At 44.2% G+C, this 19,954-nt stretch overlaps 1 protein-coding gene across 7 annotated transcripts in view; it reads right to left on the bottom strand.

Annotated features, from left to right (window-relative positions):
• The window catches only part of DMXL2 (Dmx like 2), a 107,353-nt gene that overhangs the window by 5,684 nt on the left and 81,715 nt on the right, over positions 1 to 19,954 (bottom strand). For 4 of the 7 annotated variants that reach the window (XM_079953088.1, XM_079953087.1, XM_079953090.1 and 1 more), the window contains 12 exons: positions 19,738 to 19,868; positions 18,297 to 18,382; positions 16,728 to 16,929; positions 15,143 to 15,260; positions 14,063 to 14,125; positions 13,554 to 13,640; positions 12,528 to 12,649; positions 9,910 to 10,063; positions 5,450 to 5,510; positions 4,410 to 4,537; positions 2,650 to 2,727; positions 45 to 136 (listed from right to left, as the gene is read on the bottom strand). In XM_079953088.1, the coding sequence (XP_079809214.1) occupies positions 45 to 136; positions 2,650 to 2,727; positions 4,410 to 4,537; positions 5,450 to 5,510; positions 9,910 to 10,063; positions 12,528 to 12,649; positions 13,554 to 13,640; positions 14,063 to 14,125; positions 15,143 to 15,260; positions 16,728 to 16,929; positions 18,297 to 18,382; positions 19,738 to 19,868 (1,322 nt within the window). The remainder of the gene's footprint in view (positions 1 to 44; positions 137 to 2,649; positions 2,728 to 4,409; positions 4,538 to 5,449; positions 5,511 to 9,909; positions 10,064 to 12,527; positions 12,650 to 13,553; positions 13,641 to 14,062; positions 14,126 to 15,142; positions 15,261 to 16,727; positions 16,930 to 18,296; positions 18,383 to 19,737; positions 19,869 to 19,954) is intronic. The other 3 variants (XM_079953091.1, XM_079953093.1, XM_079953092.1) reach the window with 1 other exon arrangement.

Genomic DNA, 19,954 nt, shown 5'->3' on the forward strand with positions numbered 1-19,954 from the left:
TACCGATCACTCCTTCCTCCCATTTTTTTGCCCTTTGGACAGACCTGTTGTCACTGGACTGCCCAGAGGTGGCTACTAGACTCGAAGAGGTAATGAATGCAAAGTCACTTGTGGTTTTGCTGTGGCACTGCCAGCTCTGAAAAAGAAAACAGAAGAGACACAGTAACGCTATCAGCCGAGAGGTACAAAAGAGCTCACGCCAACTTCAGAGGGTTCTGCGACATCATCATCATCATAAGTAAAACAGTCAGGAACACAAACGTTATAGCTACAGATGAACAGCGTAATGGCTGCTTGAAAACGAACAGGAAATGGAACAAAGCAGTAATTTTTTTAGTAATTTTATTTACGGCCATAGGCCCATACAGGTAAAAACGACACATAAATAACAACTTGTGCACGTGGGGAAAACAGCCACTAAAGCACCACTATAACAATAAAATACTATAGAATAGAATGGCATACTACGCCTTAGTTAGCTTGTAGTGCTCCTTGGCGTCGCTTTTGGGTAAGGACAGCGACCAGGAACCTTGCCACTTTCAGGGTCGTATGAGTATCCTTATCCTGCAAGATTTGGGCAAGGTGGAATTTTGGTGGGGTGCCCTCTAGTTTCTGTATGATTGATCCCAACAAATTTGCCCGTGGCACATTAAACAGGGGGCAAGTGAACATAATGTGCTGGAGCGACTCCAGTGTCTCCTTATCACATTCGCACATAGCGGGGGCTTGGCCCTTTGAGAATCTATGTCTCAGGACGTTGGAGGGAAAAACGTTGAACCTCGCTTTGGTGAAGGCCAGTCTATGGGCAACAGTCGAAAGGGAGGAGAGGTATGATGGAACGCAGTAAGTTAATGTGATACCAATGTTCTGAGGCGAACAAACACCTCCCCCCAGCATATAATTTCGCTGTAGATCGATGTCATCCAGTCTTTGGCGGATCAGTCTTTGAGCAGTAATTTGGTCTAGTTTTAGGGAATCTGAAGGAGAGATTCCATAACTCAGGAGTTTGGCATGAATTCTACTAGTCCAAGGGAACTAAGCAAGCAATCAACCCTCTCATTTATAACTGCCATTTCTCTTTCTGCAATTGCTGAGAAGATGATTAAAATGGGAAAGTCTTAAAGGACATTGCACTCATAAATTAAGGGTTTTCTGTGCCTTGCAAAGTTCAAAAACCAAACCATGGTTAACATGGGTTTGCTTGTTTGTTTGAAACACTTTGAAAACAATGGTTCATCGTGATGGGTTCTAGTGTGATTTACCGCAATATAAATAGAACAGAATAAAACATCACAACTGGCATCCTTCCTTAAGAGAGTAAAATGAAGGGGCAACAGAACACTTAAACTATAAAACCTACGAAGCAAGGAGGCACCATAAGACAAATATAAATGCCTGGGCAAAGACGAATGTCTTGATCTGATACTGCAAATGTTGCTTCTTTGGGAGGGTGTTCCAAAGAGCACCCCCCAAAAAAAAGACTTCCCCTTTTCTATTTGCATAACCACACAGATGCTCTATGTTTATTTTTAATTAAGCATTTCTTTAAGGAGCTCAAGGTGTACAGAGTTCCCCTTGTCCCCATTTTATCCTCACAACAACAACCCTGTCAGGCAGATTAGGCTGAGAGTGAGTGAGTGGCTGGCCCAAGGTCACCCAGTGATCGGGGCGGGGCGGATTTGAACCCTGGTCCTTCAGGCATTATTCCAGCACTCCAACCATTACACCACTCTGGCTATATGTGCTGATTACAAAGGGATAGTAGATTATTTACACTCTGCATCCCAAGCTATTAGTCGCCTCCCCACACCCATAACTGAGAACAATCTTTAAACACAGAATGATAAATCTCACTCTGCTTTTTGCCTGACTTCCCTTAGGAAGAAATATATATGATTTTTTATTATTACGGTCACAGACCAGTTCCAGCTCACTTACAATATCAGGAAAATCATAAAACACAACAGGAATACATTGAATTGCAGTTGAGTATAACAGAGACAATTCAGATATAGCGGCAGTTAACAATATATATTGAATCTTGATCACTAAAATATAACCTAAAATTGTCATTTAAAACCTTAATCATTTTGGTAGTACAGCTTGTTCCCTAAGTTTTATGGCAGTCGCACAGAATTTGGCCACCCTTAGCGTGATCTCTAGATCCTTGTCCTCTAGAAGAAATATATATACGTATCTGAAGAAGCTTATACCCAGAACAAACTTAGTTGGTCTCTAAGGTGCTACTGGACATTATATATATATATTTTTTAGATATTTCGATTGCATCTGACCAACATGGCTACCTACCTGAATCTATTCCCTTAGGAAGGTCCATGTCACCTCCTGGGAATCAGAGTTCAAAAAATCAAGTTCAAAACTGCATGCATTTAACACTGCCCTTTACAGAGGCTGCTCTCCAGGCGCTGCAGAACTTGCAGACGACGGTCAGGAATGAGGAGAGTCAAAAGCCAAGACATTTGGAGGCCACTAGGTTGGGGAAGACTGCTGATGGTACACCGAAGAGCCAATTGGAAACTTGCAACCAAATTGACTCCTTGGATTTCTTACTTTGAGTTTTCCTAAAACCTGGGGAGTGGGACCAGAAATGAGGTCACTCAAAATAAAAACTTGGCTTGATTTACTTACCAGATAAGGTTTAGGATTAGTTGCAGTTTGGTTTACTTGCCAGATACTTAAGAATCCCTCTCCATCAGCCACACCACACTGCAAGAGACAGACGCCACTCATTTCACAACAGAATTCATGACTTTTATGAAAATGGTGTCAAGAGCAGCTATTTTTTCAGTAACCAGGGCCTATATTGCTACTGTTATTCCAGGCTACTGTCATGGAGTGGTTGGACGCAGAGGAATGGGGGGAGGAACCAGCTGGGGCACCACCAAGGGAAGAAGGCTCAGAGACTGGGGAGTGGTGGTAGGACAGCAGTGAGCGGTCAGAGGGAGAGGACTGGGAGGAGGAGGTGCTGGAATAATAATAATAATAATAATAATAATAATAATAATAATAATAATAAAATTTATTTATATCCCACCCTCCCCAGCCAAAGCCGGGCTCGGGGCGGCTAATAACAATAAATCAGTACAACATTCTAAAATCATTTCATTATAAAATTAATTCAAATCAAACTGATGGCAACCATTAGGCTAAAGTTCTGTGAAGATTGCCAAAGGAGGGAGTCAGGCTGTGTCCTGACCAAAGGTTGGTGGAAAAGGTCTGTCTTGCAGGCCCTGCGGAAAGATGTCAAGTCCCACAGGGCCCTAGTCTCTCGTGACAGAGCGCTCCACCAGATTGGAGCCACAGCCGAAAAAGCCTTGGCTCTAGTTGAGGCTGGAAGCTGAAGGGGAACAGGGCTTGGTGAGCAGGGAGAGTCTGTGGCAGAGAGAAGTTCAGAATCAGAAGTGGAAGTGGAAGCAGGAGAGGAGGGAGGCCAACAGGCAGAGATGATTCAGATTGGTGAAGTGTCACGGGTGTCTCCCTGTCCTACTGCGACAAGCCCCCCTCCCCACTTGTCTCCCAGAACCAGAAGAGGCATAAAAAGGGCAGAGGAGAGGTTGGGTTCGCACAGATGCAGTCTCTGATTGTTTGGGGGAATCCCTGGAAAGGAGGGGACTTAGGCAGATGTGGGGAGGCAGGGTCCTTCAGTCTCAGCAACTGATCCATGGGGCAAGACCTACCGGGGGTGAGCTGCTGTGCTCATGACACTCTGCCAGTCTGTGCATATCATATTTTTGCTAATAAAGAGTTAACCCCAACTTGCACAGTGTGTTTCACTGCTGGCTCACTCCCAACAGCTGTGTACTTAACGTTTTCTTAAATTCCAGTGGCAACTTTTTGCAGCTGTTAGATGGGATAGTTTATTAGAAACCAGGAACCATCACTCTAAGCCAGAAATGGGGACACTTGTGGCCCTTCAGGTGTTGTTGAGACTACAACTCCCAGCATCCAACGACATTTGGATGGCCACAGATGCCTCATCCCTAGATGGGCATACAGTCTGAGGTTGCAGAAGGCAGCTCCCTATTTCCCTTTGATCACAGCTCTGTGGTCAGCACAATTTTGTGCTTGCTCTCTTTTTTAGAAAATGCTTGCAACCAAAGTTTAGCAATGCACGTTTCAGTAATGCTCGTTAACAAACTCTTAACACAGCTTGTTGCTGTGTTTATGCTTCTTCCATTCAACATCTTTGACCTCTACTGGTGTGACTGGTCCTATTCTAATGACTGCAGAACACTGTCCTTTAAGGAAAGGATCTCCAGAATAATAAACAGTCCAGTCCTACTAAGCACTAAGCCCCATGGAGCTCAATGGGCCTTAATCCCAGGTAAGCAGGCATAGGCCAGAGGAAGCCTCAGTGCTGATTCAGAAGTACAGATGGGACCACTCACCTTATTGCCCTGAGAATTAAAATACAATCTAGTAACCCGTGCATTGCCTGCTTGTCGGAAGCACACCAACTGTTGTGGCCTTGTCCATTCAAACATACGGACACTACCATCCTGGGCTCCTGTAAGGTCTGAGAAACACACAAGAGACCAAGTTAACATTTCACTAAAGGAAAGAAGAAAATGCGATAGATCACAATTAGGTAAAGGACCCCTGACTATTAGGTCCAGTCCTGACCAACTCTGGGGTTGTGGCGCTCATCTCGCTTTATTGGCCAAGGGAGCCGGCGTACAGCTTCCAGGTCATGTGGCCAGCATGACTAAGCCGCTTCTGGCGAACCAGAGCAGTGCACGGAAACGCTGTTTACCTTCCCGCTGGAGCGGTACCTATTTATCTACTTGCACTTTGAGGTGCTTTCGAACTGCTAGGTTGGCAGGAGCAGAGACTGAGCAATGGGAGCTCACCCCGTCGCAGGGATTCGAACCACCGACCTTCTGATCGGCAGGTCCTAGGCTCTGTGGTTTAACCCACAGCGCCACCCGCGTCCCAAGATCGCAATTACTATACCCCTATTTCCTGCTCCTGTAAAATCTGCTCCAACTGCTTTCTCCCAGTTTCCTACTTTTTATCCCCAATCTTCAATTTGCTAAGAAAAAAGACAGCAGGAAAATTCATATGCACTTCTGCACATATTTCTCCTAAAAAATGCATTTTTTGGTAAACAAATTTGCCCAATATGCATGGTTTTGAAAGCGGTTTCCCCAAGATATAAAAATACTGTATCTTACTTTCGATGATATACACATTTTTGTGTGTACTTTGCCCCCCACATGCACAACTTTTGTATTCCTTTTTTGGTGGGAGAACTACGCAGCAAGACTGGGAGAAGGAAATCAAAAGATGGCTGCATCTCAGTTTGTGTGCTGGTCCAGGAATTGCAGATTAGTTAGGCTCCCACGGAATCGCAAACATATTACATTTCTCCTCCCCCCCCCCCCGTTATTTCTCCCGCAGTTAGAACTGCTGCACAGAAATTACTCACAATACTGATGGACTGGATGGGAAGTCATTCTCTTAACGTTATTCAAATTCCGCTTGATGAGCTTCATGCAAAAGAAATTGAAATCATAATCAATCCACTTTTTCTACAAGTCTGGACAATAATACATACTCAAGAGTAAGAGATTACAGTGGTACCTCAGGTTACATACGCTTTGGGTTACATACGCTTCAGGTTACAGACTCCACTAACCCAGAAATAGTACCTCGGGTTAAGAACTTTGCTTCAGGATGAGAACAGAAATCGTGTAGCGGCAGTGCGGCAGCAGCAGGAAGCCCCATTAGCTAAAGTGGTGCTTCAGGTTAAGAAGAGTTTCAGGTTAAGAATGGACCTCCGGAACGAATTAAGTACTTAACTCAAGGTACCACTGTATGTGGGTTCTGGTGTCTTTTCCTATTCAGATGTCCCAACCCTCCCTGCACTAATTTGGAAGCATTTCTCAGTGAACTTGGTGTGATTTATATCAGAGTGGATCAGAGCAAAATCTCACATTTCAGCTCAGAGGCTCTATGTCTCTGCACGTTATGGCTATAGGTTCAAAACTACCATACATGACAGCTATCGCCATGTAGTCATCCCTTTATGCATGAGAGCTTATCATGTGGATAAAGCTGTTTTATTTGTGCCATCTCAGAAATGTAAAAAGAAAGAAGGTTCTTTTTATCATATGTGTTGGTCTTGTGGTAAGGTGAAAGCTCACTGGGAAATGATATATAATGTATTGAAAAGGATGTTCAAAATAACCTTTGTAAAAACAACAACCCAGAAGTTGGGTTTTTTTTTTGGGGGGGGGGAATATAGGGACAGAACTACCTAAACTGTATAGAAACTTATTCATGTATGCGACTACAGCAGCAAGAATGCTACTCGCCCCAAAGTGGAAAGAAGCAGAAGTCCCAGCAGAGGAAGAATGGATACAAAAACTTAAGGAATATGCAGAAATGGCAAAACTTACCGGAAGAATAAGAAATCAAGATAACAAACTTTTTATAAAAGAATGGAAACAGTACAGTGAATATTTACAGATAAATTACAAACAGATAAAAACATCGGCAGGATTATTGTAATAACCTGCGGTTTCATAAGAGTATATATAAGGTAGCAAATAAAATGAATTTGGATATGCAGAAGATATTAAAAAATTAATTTAAGGAACTGCAGAAAGAGGGGGAAGGAAGTCAAACTTGGAAGTGTTAAAATGATTGTAAAATTAATGAAATGTATAAACCTGAAAAGTATAAATAAAAATTTAAAAAACTTTTAAAACATTTGTGCCACCTCAGATCTTTGTGATTATTATTATTATTATTATTATTATTATTATTATTATTATGGGAGGGGGAGAGATGTCTGTGTGTGTGTTGGGGGGGGGACCATTTGCAGTGGTGTGAAGAAAGCAGCTTGATCCATGAGCTGAGTTGCTGCACATGGCTATTTTGACAAAGGGAGCAATTTCAAAGCAGCCTTCATGCCCTGGTTGTACAAAGCATGGTTTGTCAGCAGCAAAAATAAAATTAAAAAACTGAACATGTTGGTCATTTTACCCTGCACACAGTGGTGCAGTTCTCTCCCACCTCCATACATTCTTGACACATCCTGCTACGTGAAAGAAAATGCAAAATGCATTATGCATCCTGCAGTTAAACAGCACGTGGTTTTTCTATGATCAGGACATCTTTTATGATGGGGTAAAACGTGCAATTAATTTGGCATTTGTTGCCATCTAGTGGCCATTTCACCATGTCATATCTTTTATGGAATTAAGGGGGGACGACGACAAAGAATAGAATAGAATAGAATAGAATAGAATAGAATAGAATAGAATAGAATAGAATAGAGTAGAATCATAGAGTTGGAAGAGACCACAAGGGCCATCGAGTCCAACCCCCTGCCAAGCAGGAAACACCATCAGAGCACTCCTGACATATGCTTGTCAAGCCTCTGCTTAAAGACCTCCAAAGAAGGAGACTCCACCACACTCCTTGGCAGCAAATTCCACTGTCGAACAGCTCTTACTGTCAGGAAGTTCTTCCTAATGTTTAGGTGGAATCTTCTTTCTTGTAGTTTGGAGCCATTGCTCCGTGTCCGCTTCTCTGGAGCAGCAGAAAACAACCTTTCTCCCTCCTCTATGTGACATCCTTTTATATATTTGAACATGGCTATCATATCACCCCTTAACCTCCTCTTCTCCAGGCTAAACATGCCCAGCTCCCTTAGCCGTTCCTCATGAGGCATCGTTTCCAGGCCTTTGACCATTTTGGTTGCCCTCCTCTGGACACGTTCCAGTTTGTCAGTGTCCTTCTTGAACTGTGGTGCCCAGAACTGGACACAGTACTCCAGGTGAGGTCTGACCAGAGCAGAATACAGTGGCACTATTACTTCCCTTGATCTAGATTCTATGATTCTAAGATGCTATACTCCTATTGATGCAGCCCAGAATTGCATTGGCTTTTTTAGCTGCCGCGTCACACTGTTGGCTCATGTCAAGTTTGTGGTCAACCAAGACTCCTAGATCCTTTTCACATGTACTGCTCTCAAGCCAGGTGTCACCCATCTTGTATTTGTGCCTCTCATTTTTTTTTGCCCAAGTGCAATACTTTACATTTCTCCCTGTTAAAATTCATCTTGTTTGTTTTGGCCCAGTTCTCTAATCTGTCAAGGTTGTTTTGAAGTGTGATCTGTCCTCTGGGGTGTTAGCCACCCCTCCCAGTTTGGTTTCATCTGCAAATTTGATCAGGATGCCCTTGAGTCATCCTGGGCTGTATCCAAAACTCCCTGTCTGCTAGCACACCAGGAGACAGATAGAATAATAGAATTGTAAAGCTGGAAGGGACCCTGAGGGTCATCTAGTCCAACCCCCTGCAATGCAAGAATCTCAGCTAAAGCATCCATGACAGATGGCCATGACAAGTGAGTTTTAATTGTTGAGCAACAGGGAAACCCAGTGGAGAAACTTGGGCAACAGACTATTGTGCAAACAAGTTATCAGCTATCTGCTCATGTAGGTAAAAAAGTAAAGGACCCCTGGACGGTTGAGTCTAGTCAAAGGTGACTATGGGGTGCGGCGCTCATCTCACTTTTAGGCAGAGGGAGTCTGCAGACAGCTTTCCGGATCATGTGGCCAGCATGACTAAACCGCTTCTGGCGCAATGAAACACCATGACAGAAACCAGAGCACACAGAAACACCGTTTACCTTCCCGCCAGAGTGGTACCTATTTATCTACTTGCACTGGCGTGCTTTCGAACTGCTAGGTTGGCAGGAGCTGGGACAGAGCAACGGGAGCTCACCCTGCCGCGGGGATTCAAACTGCCAACCTTCCGCCTGGCAAGCTCAAGAGGCTCAGTGGTTCAGATCACAGAACCACCTGAGTCCCTACCTGCCTATTTACTGTCTTGCCACAGCAATGTTTCACAATGCTTGTTATTCATGGTTGCTAGACATGATGACTATTGCTTTGCCTCCACCGCTGGAGGCTGAATGCAGGGAGCGGGGGGGGGGGGGGGGGCTCTTGTGCTTGGGTCCCGCTTGTGGGTTTCTCCACAGGAACCTGCTTGGCCCCCAGTACGTTTCCAAGCACAATTCAAAGTGTTGGTGTTGACCTTTAAAGCCCTAAATGGCCTCTGCCCAATACCTGAAGGAGCGTCTCCACCCCCATCGTTCTGCTCGGACGCAGAGGTCCAGTACCGAGGGCCTTCTGGCGGTTTCCTCACTGCGGGAAGTGAAGCTACAGGGAACCAGGCAGAGGGCCTTCTCGGTAGTGGCGCCCGCCCTGTGGAACACCCTCCCATCAGATGTCAAAGAGATAAACAAATACAGTGGTACCTCGGGTTAAGTACTTAATTCGTTCCGGAGGTCCGTTCTTAACCTCAAACTGTTCTTAACCTGAAGCACCACTTTAGCTAATGGGGCCTCCTGCTGTTGGTGCACCGCCGGAGCACAATTTCTGTTCTCATCCTGAAGCAAAGTTCTTAACCTGAAGCACTATTTCTGAGTTAGCGGAGTCTGTAACCTGAAGCGTATGTAACCTGAAGCGTATGTAACCTGAGGTACCACTGTACCTGACATTTAGAAGACATCTGAAGGCAGCCCTGTTCAGGGAAGTTTTTAATGTGTGACATTTTGATGTATTTTTAATCGTTGTTGGAAGCCGCCCAGAGTGGCTGGGAAAACCCAGCCAGATGGGCAGGGTACAAATAAAATAATAATAATTAATAATAATAATAATAATAATAATAATAATAATAATAATAATAATAATAATAATAAGCCACTGTCTGAACAGGATGCTGGACTAGACTGGCCACTAGTCTGACCCGGCAGCCTCTTCTCATGTTCTTAAACTGGCTTTAACTTAGAGCTGCAATGAGTGCAACCCAGGCTTGTTTGAAAACCTGTGGTGTGGCTGATTAGAACAGCCACACGGAGACACAGTCACTTACCACGCCAGCTCCAGTACTTGTTTGCCCGCTGCCCAACCACGGCATAGACGAAGTTGACGAAGAGGAGACAGGCTGCATCTGAGCCACCGCAAAGGACGCCGTGCTCGACTGCGTGAGCGTCGTGGTAGAGCCACGGAAGTCGAGGTCGTCCGAACTGAAAAGGTGAGAAACAGAGCATTAAGATCTAGTTACTTTGTCTTAAGAGAAAGTTGGTGCGACACTGGCTGCACCTACGCTTTTCACAACGGATAATGCAGTATATGTCAGGGGACTGCCATCAAGAGAGGGGAGGGAGGCAGGAACATACAGGCAGCCTCCCCCTTTGCTGAGCAGCAGCACCTCGTCAGAGACTGGTGAAGGTGAAGCCTCAGGAGAAATGGAGGGAGAGAGAAGGGGGGCGGTGAAGCAAAGGCTCACACATGCTGAGGTGAGCCACAACACCGCTCCCAGGGAAACAGAAAGGGAGACTGACGTGCCGCTCCCGTCGCATAGTTCTTGCCAGGGAATTAAACATAAGGAAAAGAGGAGGAGAAGGGGGTTGCCCCGGCTTTTGTGCCGGAGGGGAAACCGGAAGAAAGCACTCTCGGAATCTGCTAGTGATTGAGGCAGACATGGATTTTGGACTTCTGCACTGTACATAGTTTTGCACCAATAAAACCTGTAAAAGGCAGGTCGGAGCCTGGCTGTTTACTTCGTGAGCAACCATACGTATTCCTGACAGTATATCTGCAGGGCAATCCTACCATTTATTCACAGCCGGGGTTGGGAGCGGGGAGATGCAGAGGCAGAACAACTGTCATGGACACTGCCCTGATCGTTCGCTACAGGCAAGACAGTAGGTAGTGTTGGAAAGCTTCTTCCTTCTTCCTCCCATTATCACTATGAAGTAATCTAAGAAGCTTACTTGTGCAACAGCTCTGTATTACCCACATTAACTGACAGCAGTTTTCAGACAAGGGACATTTCCACCGCTAACTGGAGATGCTGGGTATTGAACCTGAGACTTGAGCATGCAGACACCAATCTGGAACCTCTCCTGATTCAGATCTTATGATGAAGTAGAGCTGTGTGTCATCGGTGTAAAGGTACCCCTGACAATTAGGTCCAGTCGTGACCAACTCTGGGGTTGCGGTGCTCATCTTGCTTTATTGGCCGAGGGAGCCGGCGTATAGCTTCCGGGTCATGTGGCCAGCATGACTAAGCTGCTTCTGGCGAGCCAGAGCAGCGCATGGAAACGTCGTTTACCTTCCCGCCGGAGCGGTACCTATTTATCTACTTGCACTTGGACGTGCTTTCGAACTGCTAGGTTGGCAGGAGTAGGGACCGAGCAACGGGAGCTCACCCCGTCGTGGGAATTTGAACCGCCGACCTTTTGATCGGCAAGCCCTAGGCTCCTTGGTTTAACCCACAGCGCCACCCACGTCCCGTAGGCCATCAGTGTACTTGGTGGCTATTCCAAAACGCCTTATGACTGCTCCCAATGGTTTCAAATAAATGTTAAATAGCACTAGGGAGAGGATAATATGCTGAGGAATCCCATAGAACAAGTGCCAGGGGTCCGAGGAACACTCATCCAGGCTACTCTTTGGACACAGCCCTGGAGATATGGACAGAACCACCGTCATACGGTGCCTCTAGTATACATCCCATGTCATGTCCAATGGTATCAAAAGCCACTGAGAAACCATGCAGAACTAACAGGGTTGTACTCTTCCTGTCCCTTTCATGATAAAGGTCATCCAACTGGGCAACCAAGGCCAATTCGATTCCAAAATTGTGTGTGAACCCAATTTGTAGCGGATCTAGATAATCTGTCTCTTCCAGGAACACCTGCAGTTGCCTGTAACCAAATAAAATACTGGAGGATACAGGCAGGGTATGGGGAAGGTTCTCAGGCAGGGTGGAAGGAGAAAGAACTTGCCCATGTGAAGACCACCTGGTGGAAACCCTTACACATATGGTTCTTAATTGTAAACTATATGCTGATCTCCGTCAGCAATTTCTAGATCAACTCTGTATACCCAAATGGAAACCAGAGTTGGAGGTCATACATTTTCTATTACTGGGGAATGATCATGAGCTCACCAAGTTAGTGGCTAAATATCTCTATTTGGTTTTTTGTCCTGAAATACACTGCAGATGCCTGACCTCCCTGGAGACCTAGAGATGCGACGATAGACTGCTCTGCCTCCTTTCTTTTAGCAAATGTTTTGTGCCACTGGGGAAGTGGTCATTCTGTATTGATTTGTTTTGGATGTTTGTATGTGATGCCAATAAAAGGTTTGATGATAATGATGATAAACTGCTTTTGATCAGAAAAATGAAAGATCAGGAGTAGCTGGGCCTATAGATCAGGCCTGTGGAGGGACGCAGGTCACATGGAAAGCCTGCTCATTCACAGAAGATCAAAGTATATGCAGTCTGTTCTCAAGTTAGGCAGAACACAAGGGGCATCCCCCCACCTGCATGTCCATAAAGAGCCTCGTTGAATAATGCAGTCTTGCCAATGCATTCTGCACCAGCTACCACTTCTGTATCAGACACAACAGCATATTCGAGGTATTTATTATGCATTCAACTCTCCAGTTAAATAGAACCACAAGGCATGAATAGCCAACCTTTTAGATTCTCGGTCAAACTCCTCTCCAATCCATATGTAAGACTGAGCAGCCAGGAGGGCTGTGACATCAAGTTCCTGAACATCATGCGTAGAAGCTAACACTATCTCGTTGATGTTTGCCTGCACAGCACAAAAGAGAAAAGCTGTAAGTACTGGGCCCTACGGCAAGCACAAGGACATTTGACAAGCAGTAACTTTACTTAATTACGTTTATTTGTTGCACTTACATCCCACATACTTGGTTCTTCAGCCACATCCGAACCCAATTAATCCGCACAATAACCCTGTGAGGTAGGTTAGGCTAAGAGGTGATGACCCCCGTGAGCTTCATGGCCAAATGAAGATTTGAACCCTGGTCTCCCAGCTCTTAGTCTGACACTGAACCACTACACCACACTGGCTTTAAAGCAGTGGTTCCCAACTTGTTTTTGGCCATGCCCCACCTAAGCATCACTAAAATCCTGATGCCAACCTGCCCCCCAGTGACATATAATTCTTATTATTCAAAAAGTGAACTCCTATTCACGTGCAGGAAGCCTAAAAGGCCATTAACTTGGTCTAAACAAGCTTCCAAAGAACATGTTTTCATTACCCAAAACCGATATTCGTCAGGATCACCACTGCTCAGAGCAGGTAGTGGCCCAAAACACCACTCCGAAAAATGGCGACCACTCCAACTGAGCACCTACTGAGCAGTCGCATTCAGGAGGAAATTCCACAAGTGTTGACTGAGCACTCCCAGAGTGCTAATACCCCTGAATGTGCCCAGTGCATTTTCTGTTTAGATAACCTTTTCTGTTTAGATAACCTCTTTATGGTCACCAGCTGACCGCCATGTACTTTCTGATTTTAATTTTTAAAATGTGTATGTCATAATATATACTGTATATGAGGCCCCTAGAACCATAAGAAATGCAAAAAATTCACTGTTAATAATTCATTCTCAAATTGCCCCCTTGTGGGGCGTGTGCCCCACATTGGGAACCACGGCTTTAAAAGGAGGCTGGGAGAGGAAGGACTTTACCTTATTGACTGCAAAGGCCATGATCATATCAGACTCCTTGTGTATAATTTTTGCTCTTCCTCCAGGGTAGCCGAGCTCTGCTTCGACCTACAAAACATTATAATGGGTTTTTTAAAAAAAAAAACCAACAAAAACAGGTTCACTGAACTGTTTTGCAGTGCTGTGAATCAACTGAAAAGATAAGACGCAAAAGAAGCATGCAGAAGAAGTTTAATAGCTGTGTGGTTTTGGCGGAAACTCGTCTTTGGGCTTCCATGTACTCTCCAAAGCGTTCCAGGAGCCAAAAGATGTTATGTTTCCAATCCTGACACACAAAACCGGCGTGCAAGCGAGTGACCCAAGGTGTTATGCAGCATATCTCAGCATTAGTACACTGGTTTGGATCCCAACAGAGAGACTGCACAGATCTGTGTTGTTATTGTCACTTTAGCAAGTGGGAGTAAGAAAAGGCAGCCCCAGAGAAGCTTCAAAAGTGCAGCGAAAGGTTCGGGGGGGTGGGATACTAATACCTTGTGTTTGTAATCGTCCGCTACGCTGTTGTGAATGACCTGCTTCTTGCGATCTTCTACAGACTATACGGCACCACAGTCACAAACACAAAACACATGCACAAACAAATACAAAAGGGAGAAGAATGAAAATGTTCCAAGCTGGTGTTTAAAACGACACCAGCTAACCATTACACAAATGCTTTTAAGGGCAGGGGGGCTGAAACAAATTCACTTGGAAAGCAACGCCTCTATGATGAATGCAAACACATATGGCATAGTAAGCAAATAATAATGAAATGAAATAAATGCACACACACACACACACACACAAGCTTCTTACTAGCAAGGCTTTCTTACTAGTTAGAAGTTTCGTGGCCCGTAGTATGAAAGAGGGAGGGAGGCAGACTTAACACAAAGAACTGAAATAGGAAACAGGGTGGGCTTGGTTCAGATGAAATGTACCTGATTATTAAACCATGGCTTGGCAGCAGGGAATACTATGGGCGTGCTTTTGAACTGTTAGGTTGGCAGGAGCTGGGACAGAGCAATTGGAGCTCACCCCATCATGGAGATTCGAACCGCCAACCTTCTGATCGGCAAGCCCAAGAGATTCAGTGGCTTAGACCACAGTGCCACCCGCGTCCCTATCAGCCATAGCAGGCATGCCCAATGGCCAGGGATAATGGGAGCAGCAGTTCAGCAACATCCCAAGGGCTAAAGGTTCTCCACACCTGCTTTACACTGAGACACATATCCTGCAAAAGTCAGCTAATGCATGTCATCACCATTTACGTACGACAATTTGTATTGCTCTTATGGTATTTTGTGTTCTATTGCATTTGTACTTATTGATGTACGACTTGATATGCTTGATATGAATGGGCAATACAAATATATATATGTGTGTGTGTGTGTGCATTTATAAATGAAAAATGAAAAACACAGTGCATAGTCAGGCTTACTTTAACACACCACTAAAGCTAATTGAGGACAAAAAAATCCAGTCATTGTAACACTAAAACCAGCAAATGATTTCAAGGCAGAAGAAAACATAACTTCAATGAGGATCATTTGAGTCTTTATTCTTTTGCACATTACCTCACTTTGCTTTCTTTTCTTGGTGAACGTGTATCGGAGGAAAGTATCTTGCAGTAATTCTTGCTTCACCAGAAAATGCCACAGCCTTTTGGCTGGCTGTGCTGAATAATCTTTTGATCTAGGGTGGGGGGGGGAGAGAGAGAAGGGTGTTACTGTAGAATTCTCTCTTTCTTTTAAAAAAAAATGCAAGGAAGGATAAAACTGGAAGAAGATAAAAAGAGCCCAATAAAATCTAGAGGATACAGGCAGGGTTCGAAAGAAACACATTGCTTGTGTGCCGTTCTTAATCCTAAGGACCTGTCAACGGCTTTTGATCAGGAAAATGAAAGACCAGGTGTAGCTGGGCCTATAGATCAGGGTTGTGGAGGGACACAGGTCACATGGAAAGCCTGTTCATTCACAGAAGATCAAAGTATATACAGTCTGTTCTCAAGTTTAGCAGAACACAAGAGGCATCCCCCAAAGAAGGTCCACAAGGTGCCTCTGTGAATAATGCGTTTCATGGAGTCTCATCCCATTAAAAGCCCACACAAAACCAAAACAGAAAAAAAGGCTGAAAGAAGCAAATAAATCAACAAAGCACCACTATATACCATAATGTAAACCTAAAATAAAGGCCACAGGCATTTCAAGCTTTATTCTGTAATGGCTTTGGCGACTGCGATCGTCTAAGGAGCAATAAATAAGTATATCTTGGAGAACAGGTGAGGTCCCTGCAGACTAGAGGTGGGCAAATATCCCCATCTTCAAAAAGGGGAGGAGGAGAAAAGAAAGGTCCTAGAACAGATAATTAAACAGTCTGCGAGCACTTGGAAAAGGATGCTGTGATAAAAAAGCCAATGCAATTCTGGGCTGCATCAATAGGAGTATAGCATCTAGATCAAGGGAAGTAATAGTGCCACTGTATTCTGCTCTGGTCAGACATCACCTGGAGTACTGTGTCCAGTTCTGGGCACCACAGTTCAAGAAGGACACTGACAAACTAGAACGTGTCCAGAGGAGGGCAACCAAAATGGTCAAAGGCCTGGAAACGATGCCTTATGAGGAACGGCTAAGGGAGCTGGGCATGTTTAGCCTGGAGAAGAGGAGGTTAAGGGGTGATATGATAGCCAAGTTCAAATATATAAAAGGATGTCACATAGAGGAGGGAGAAAGGTTGTTTTCTGCTGCTCCAGAGAAGCGGACACGGAGCAATGGCTCCAAACTACAAGAAAGAAGATTCCACCTAAACATTAGGAAGAACTTCCTGACAGTAAGAGCTGTTCGACAGTGGAATTTGCTGCCAAGGAGTGTGGTGGAGTCTCCTTCTTTGGAGGTCTTTAAGCAGAGGCTTGACAAGCATATGTCAGGAGTGCTCTGATGGTGTTTCCTGCTTGGCAGGGGGTTGGACTCAATGGCCCTGGTGGTCTCTTCCAGCTCTATGATTCTATGATTACTAAGACCCAGCTGTGCTGCCTGGGATTGATGGAATTTTGGGTACAACATTTGGAGGGCCATGAGTTTCCTATCCCTAATTGAGATCATCATGTGTTCACTTTCCACTAGAGTCCGCAATACTACTTATATTGGGGGGGGGGGAACCTACTTGAACGGTGTGTTTTCAGGGTCAACCATTGCTTTTATTCGGGCGGCAGCTGCTCCTGGTCCTATTCCCACTTCAGTGAAACACGTATTGATATAATTGGGTGGTGGGCCTTCAAACTGGTCCATTCTTTCTTGAAGGATTTGCTCCCAATTTTCCAAATTTTTAATCACAGCGATACCCAGCGGCGAGGTGACTGGAAGATCTAAAACAGCAATGTAAAATTCAGCAACTATTCACACAAAATTGTATGCATTGGCAACAACAACAGGCCCCCTCCCACAGAAGGACTCAGGACAAAGGCCCCTGCACAGATCTGAATAAGACTTTGCATAAAATTTCGCTTGTCCTTGATCTGGAAGCTGCTGTTAGTGCAGAATGTTGTAGTATGATTGCTGTCAGGAGCGAGATCTTGTCAGCGTGTAAGACCTGTGTTCAGTGATCTATACTGGCTGCCAAATTCCTAGCAGGCCAAGTTCAAGGTGTTACAAGTATATCTGAAAGAGCGTCTCCACCCCAATCATTTTACCCAGACACTGAGGTCCAGCGTCGAGGGCCTTCTGGCGGTTCCCTCACTGCGAGAAGCCAAGTTACAGGGAACCAGGCAGAGGGCCTTCTCGGTAGTGGCGCTCTCCCTGTGGAGCGCCCTCCCACCAGATGTCAAAGAGAACAACAACTACCAGACTTTTAGAAGACATCTGAAGGCAGCCCTGTTTAGGGAAGCTTTTAATGTTTGATGTATTATGGTATTTTAATATTTTTTTGGAAGCCACCCTGAGTGGCTGGGGAAGCCCAGCCAGTTGGGCAGGGTATAAATAATAAATTATTATTATTATTATTATTATTATTATTATTATTATTATTATTATTATTAAGCCCTTAAGAACTTGGGAACAGTTTACCTACAAAATCACCTTACCCCATATATGCCTACTTGGGCGCTCTGATCAGCAGAAGGGCCACATAAAACCTGTTCTGCATTCGTAAGAACTTCATCTTACACTTTGTAACTCCCCGCCTAGTGACATCAGGTAGGTTCCTTCACTGCACTCTTTTGGCACCTGCTAAAAACATTCAGCCTACCCAGACACGTAGAATGTTGATTAAAAATAAATAAATTATCTTGCTTGATGTGTTTCCTTTGCAATGACTCTTCAGGTGTCTTGCATGCCATTCATAGAAGAAAGGTGGTACAGTCAAACCTCAGTTCTCAAACAGCTCCGTTTTCGATCCTTTTGGCTTCTGAACACTGAAAACCCAGAAGTAAATGCTCCAGTTTTTGAACGTTTTTTGGAAGCCAAATGTCTGAGGCGGCTTCCGCTGGAGTGTAGGTAGCTCTTGCAACCAATCGGAAGCTGTGCCTCGGTTGTTGAATGTTTCAGAAGCCGAACAGGCTTCTGGAATGGATAACGTTCGACCACCAAGGTTTGACTGTATATAAATTTTTAATAAGTGAATACACGAATACCATTGAATTCAGTCGTATTTATTTTTGAGTAAACATGCTTCAGCTTGGACTTAGGATTTGCTTCTTTACATAGAATTGTTTTCACAAAGCGTGGAGCGACTCACCAGGTATTTCTAAACCAGCAATGGGGAAAAAGGTCTTAATATTGTTCAGAGCAAGTTTTACCATCGCCAAATGGATAAGAGCCCAGCTGCAGGGGGAAAAGGAAACAATTGAAACGTTACCAAGTGCAACACAAACACTTGCTTTTTCTTTTTGCAACAGCTGGTGTTTAGCACCACCACTTCAACTGCATTTTAAAATGTGTTCCACAAAACAAACTGGATCTGAAGGTGCTCAAGAACTGAGTGCTCAATTGCCAGAACATGGGGTTGTAGTATACCAAGTCAAATTTGGAATAGACCTACTGAAATGAATGAACCTAAGTTTGTTATGTGACATAATGCCAATGGGCCTATTCTCTGTAGGATTAGCATTGGGTAGAACCCATTATATTTTAAGATTTGCTTTTAACAAGCAAATCAAAGGTGATATCCAGCATCAATCATACGAAAGTGCGATTAATATTGGACATCACCCTAAGGTAGCAAACTGTTTAATATAGCTTAATTTATTATTATTATTATTAAAGCATGAAAACAACATCTGCTTTTGCTACATCTCAGCAACTAAAACAAAAGAAACTCAGATTTTTAAAGGAACCAAGTTTCCCCCTTCTGGCACCACACCTAGAAATGAAGGCAGATGATTGATACATGAAATATAACTATAACCCTTCAGACGTCTATCCCTTCAATAAATATGTTGCCACCCTGATAGATACAGACATATTTGTGCTACCCCTTTCTGCAGTTTCACCTTAGCATCTGATGAAGTGGATTGTTGACTAGAATAACATACGTATGCTATTTTGTAAGAAAGCGCTTCTAAAATGTTAGTCCCTTTATTAAAATATAGATTAGTAAAAGGGACCCCCAGCAAATCTAGTTTATATCCAGCGCTTTTTTTCCTGGGGGGATGCAGGGGTACGCAAACACCTAAACATTTTGTGACTCTAACGGGAGAAGAAACTAAAATTTATATAAAAATTAGTTTCTTCTCTAGCATGGTGAATCGTCAGTTCCATTGTTACCCCCGATGGCAACCTCATTTCCTATCACGGTGCTTCCTGAATCTCAGACGGAAGCAAGCATTTAATGTGTGAAGTAGGAGTTGGAATATAGCACGGGGATTGGTCAGTTTCGTTGTTACCACCTCCGATGGCGGCTTCATTTCCTTTCCTGATGTTTCCGGGAGGAATCAGAAAGATGTTAGTGCACACAACCTCATGCCAATGTGGAAGTTACTGTAAGCTGTCTGCTGTGCAATATGAGGTAATGCATGTTCTTTGTACTTTTGTCCATTTACTGTGTTTATTTCCCCCGATTTGAACTGTAAATTGGTGGTTTTCTAAGCATTTTTTTTTTTAAAGAAAAAAACAGCACTGTTTATATCAGAAGAGAAGCTGAAGGTTCTGCATGCATCCATTTCAGCCCCTGCTGCTACCTGTAGGAGTTGGCATCCTTGTGCTCCAGGATTTGCATATCGGAGAGGAAAGCATCCTCATCCTCGTCTTCACTGTGGATGCTCTCATCAGAATCATATATCACACCACTGTCTGAAAAAGGAAGGAATGGCTGTAAAGAGAGGACAGAGTGAGATATCAAAACATGTTTTACACCACATTGTTTTTTTTCACAGATGTTACTTCGATTCATAAAAG

The sequence above is a fragment of the Podarcis cretensis genome (genome assembly GCF_951804945.1).
Source record: "Podarcis cretensis genome assembly, chromosome: 14".
NCBI lineage: Eukaryota > Metazoa > Chordata > Lepidosauria > Squamata > Lacertidae > Podarcis > Podarcis cretensis.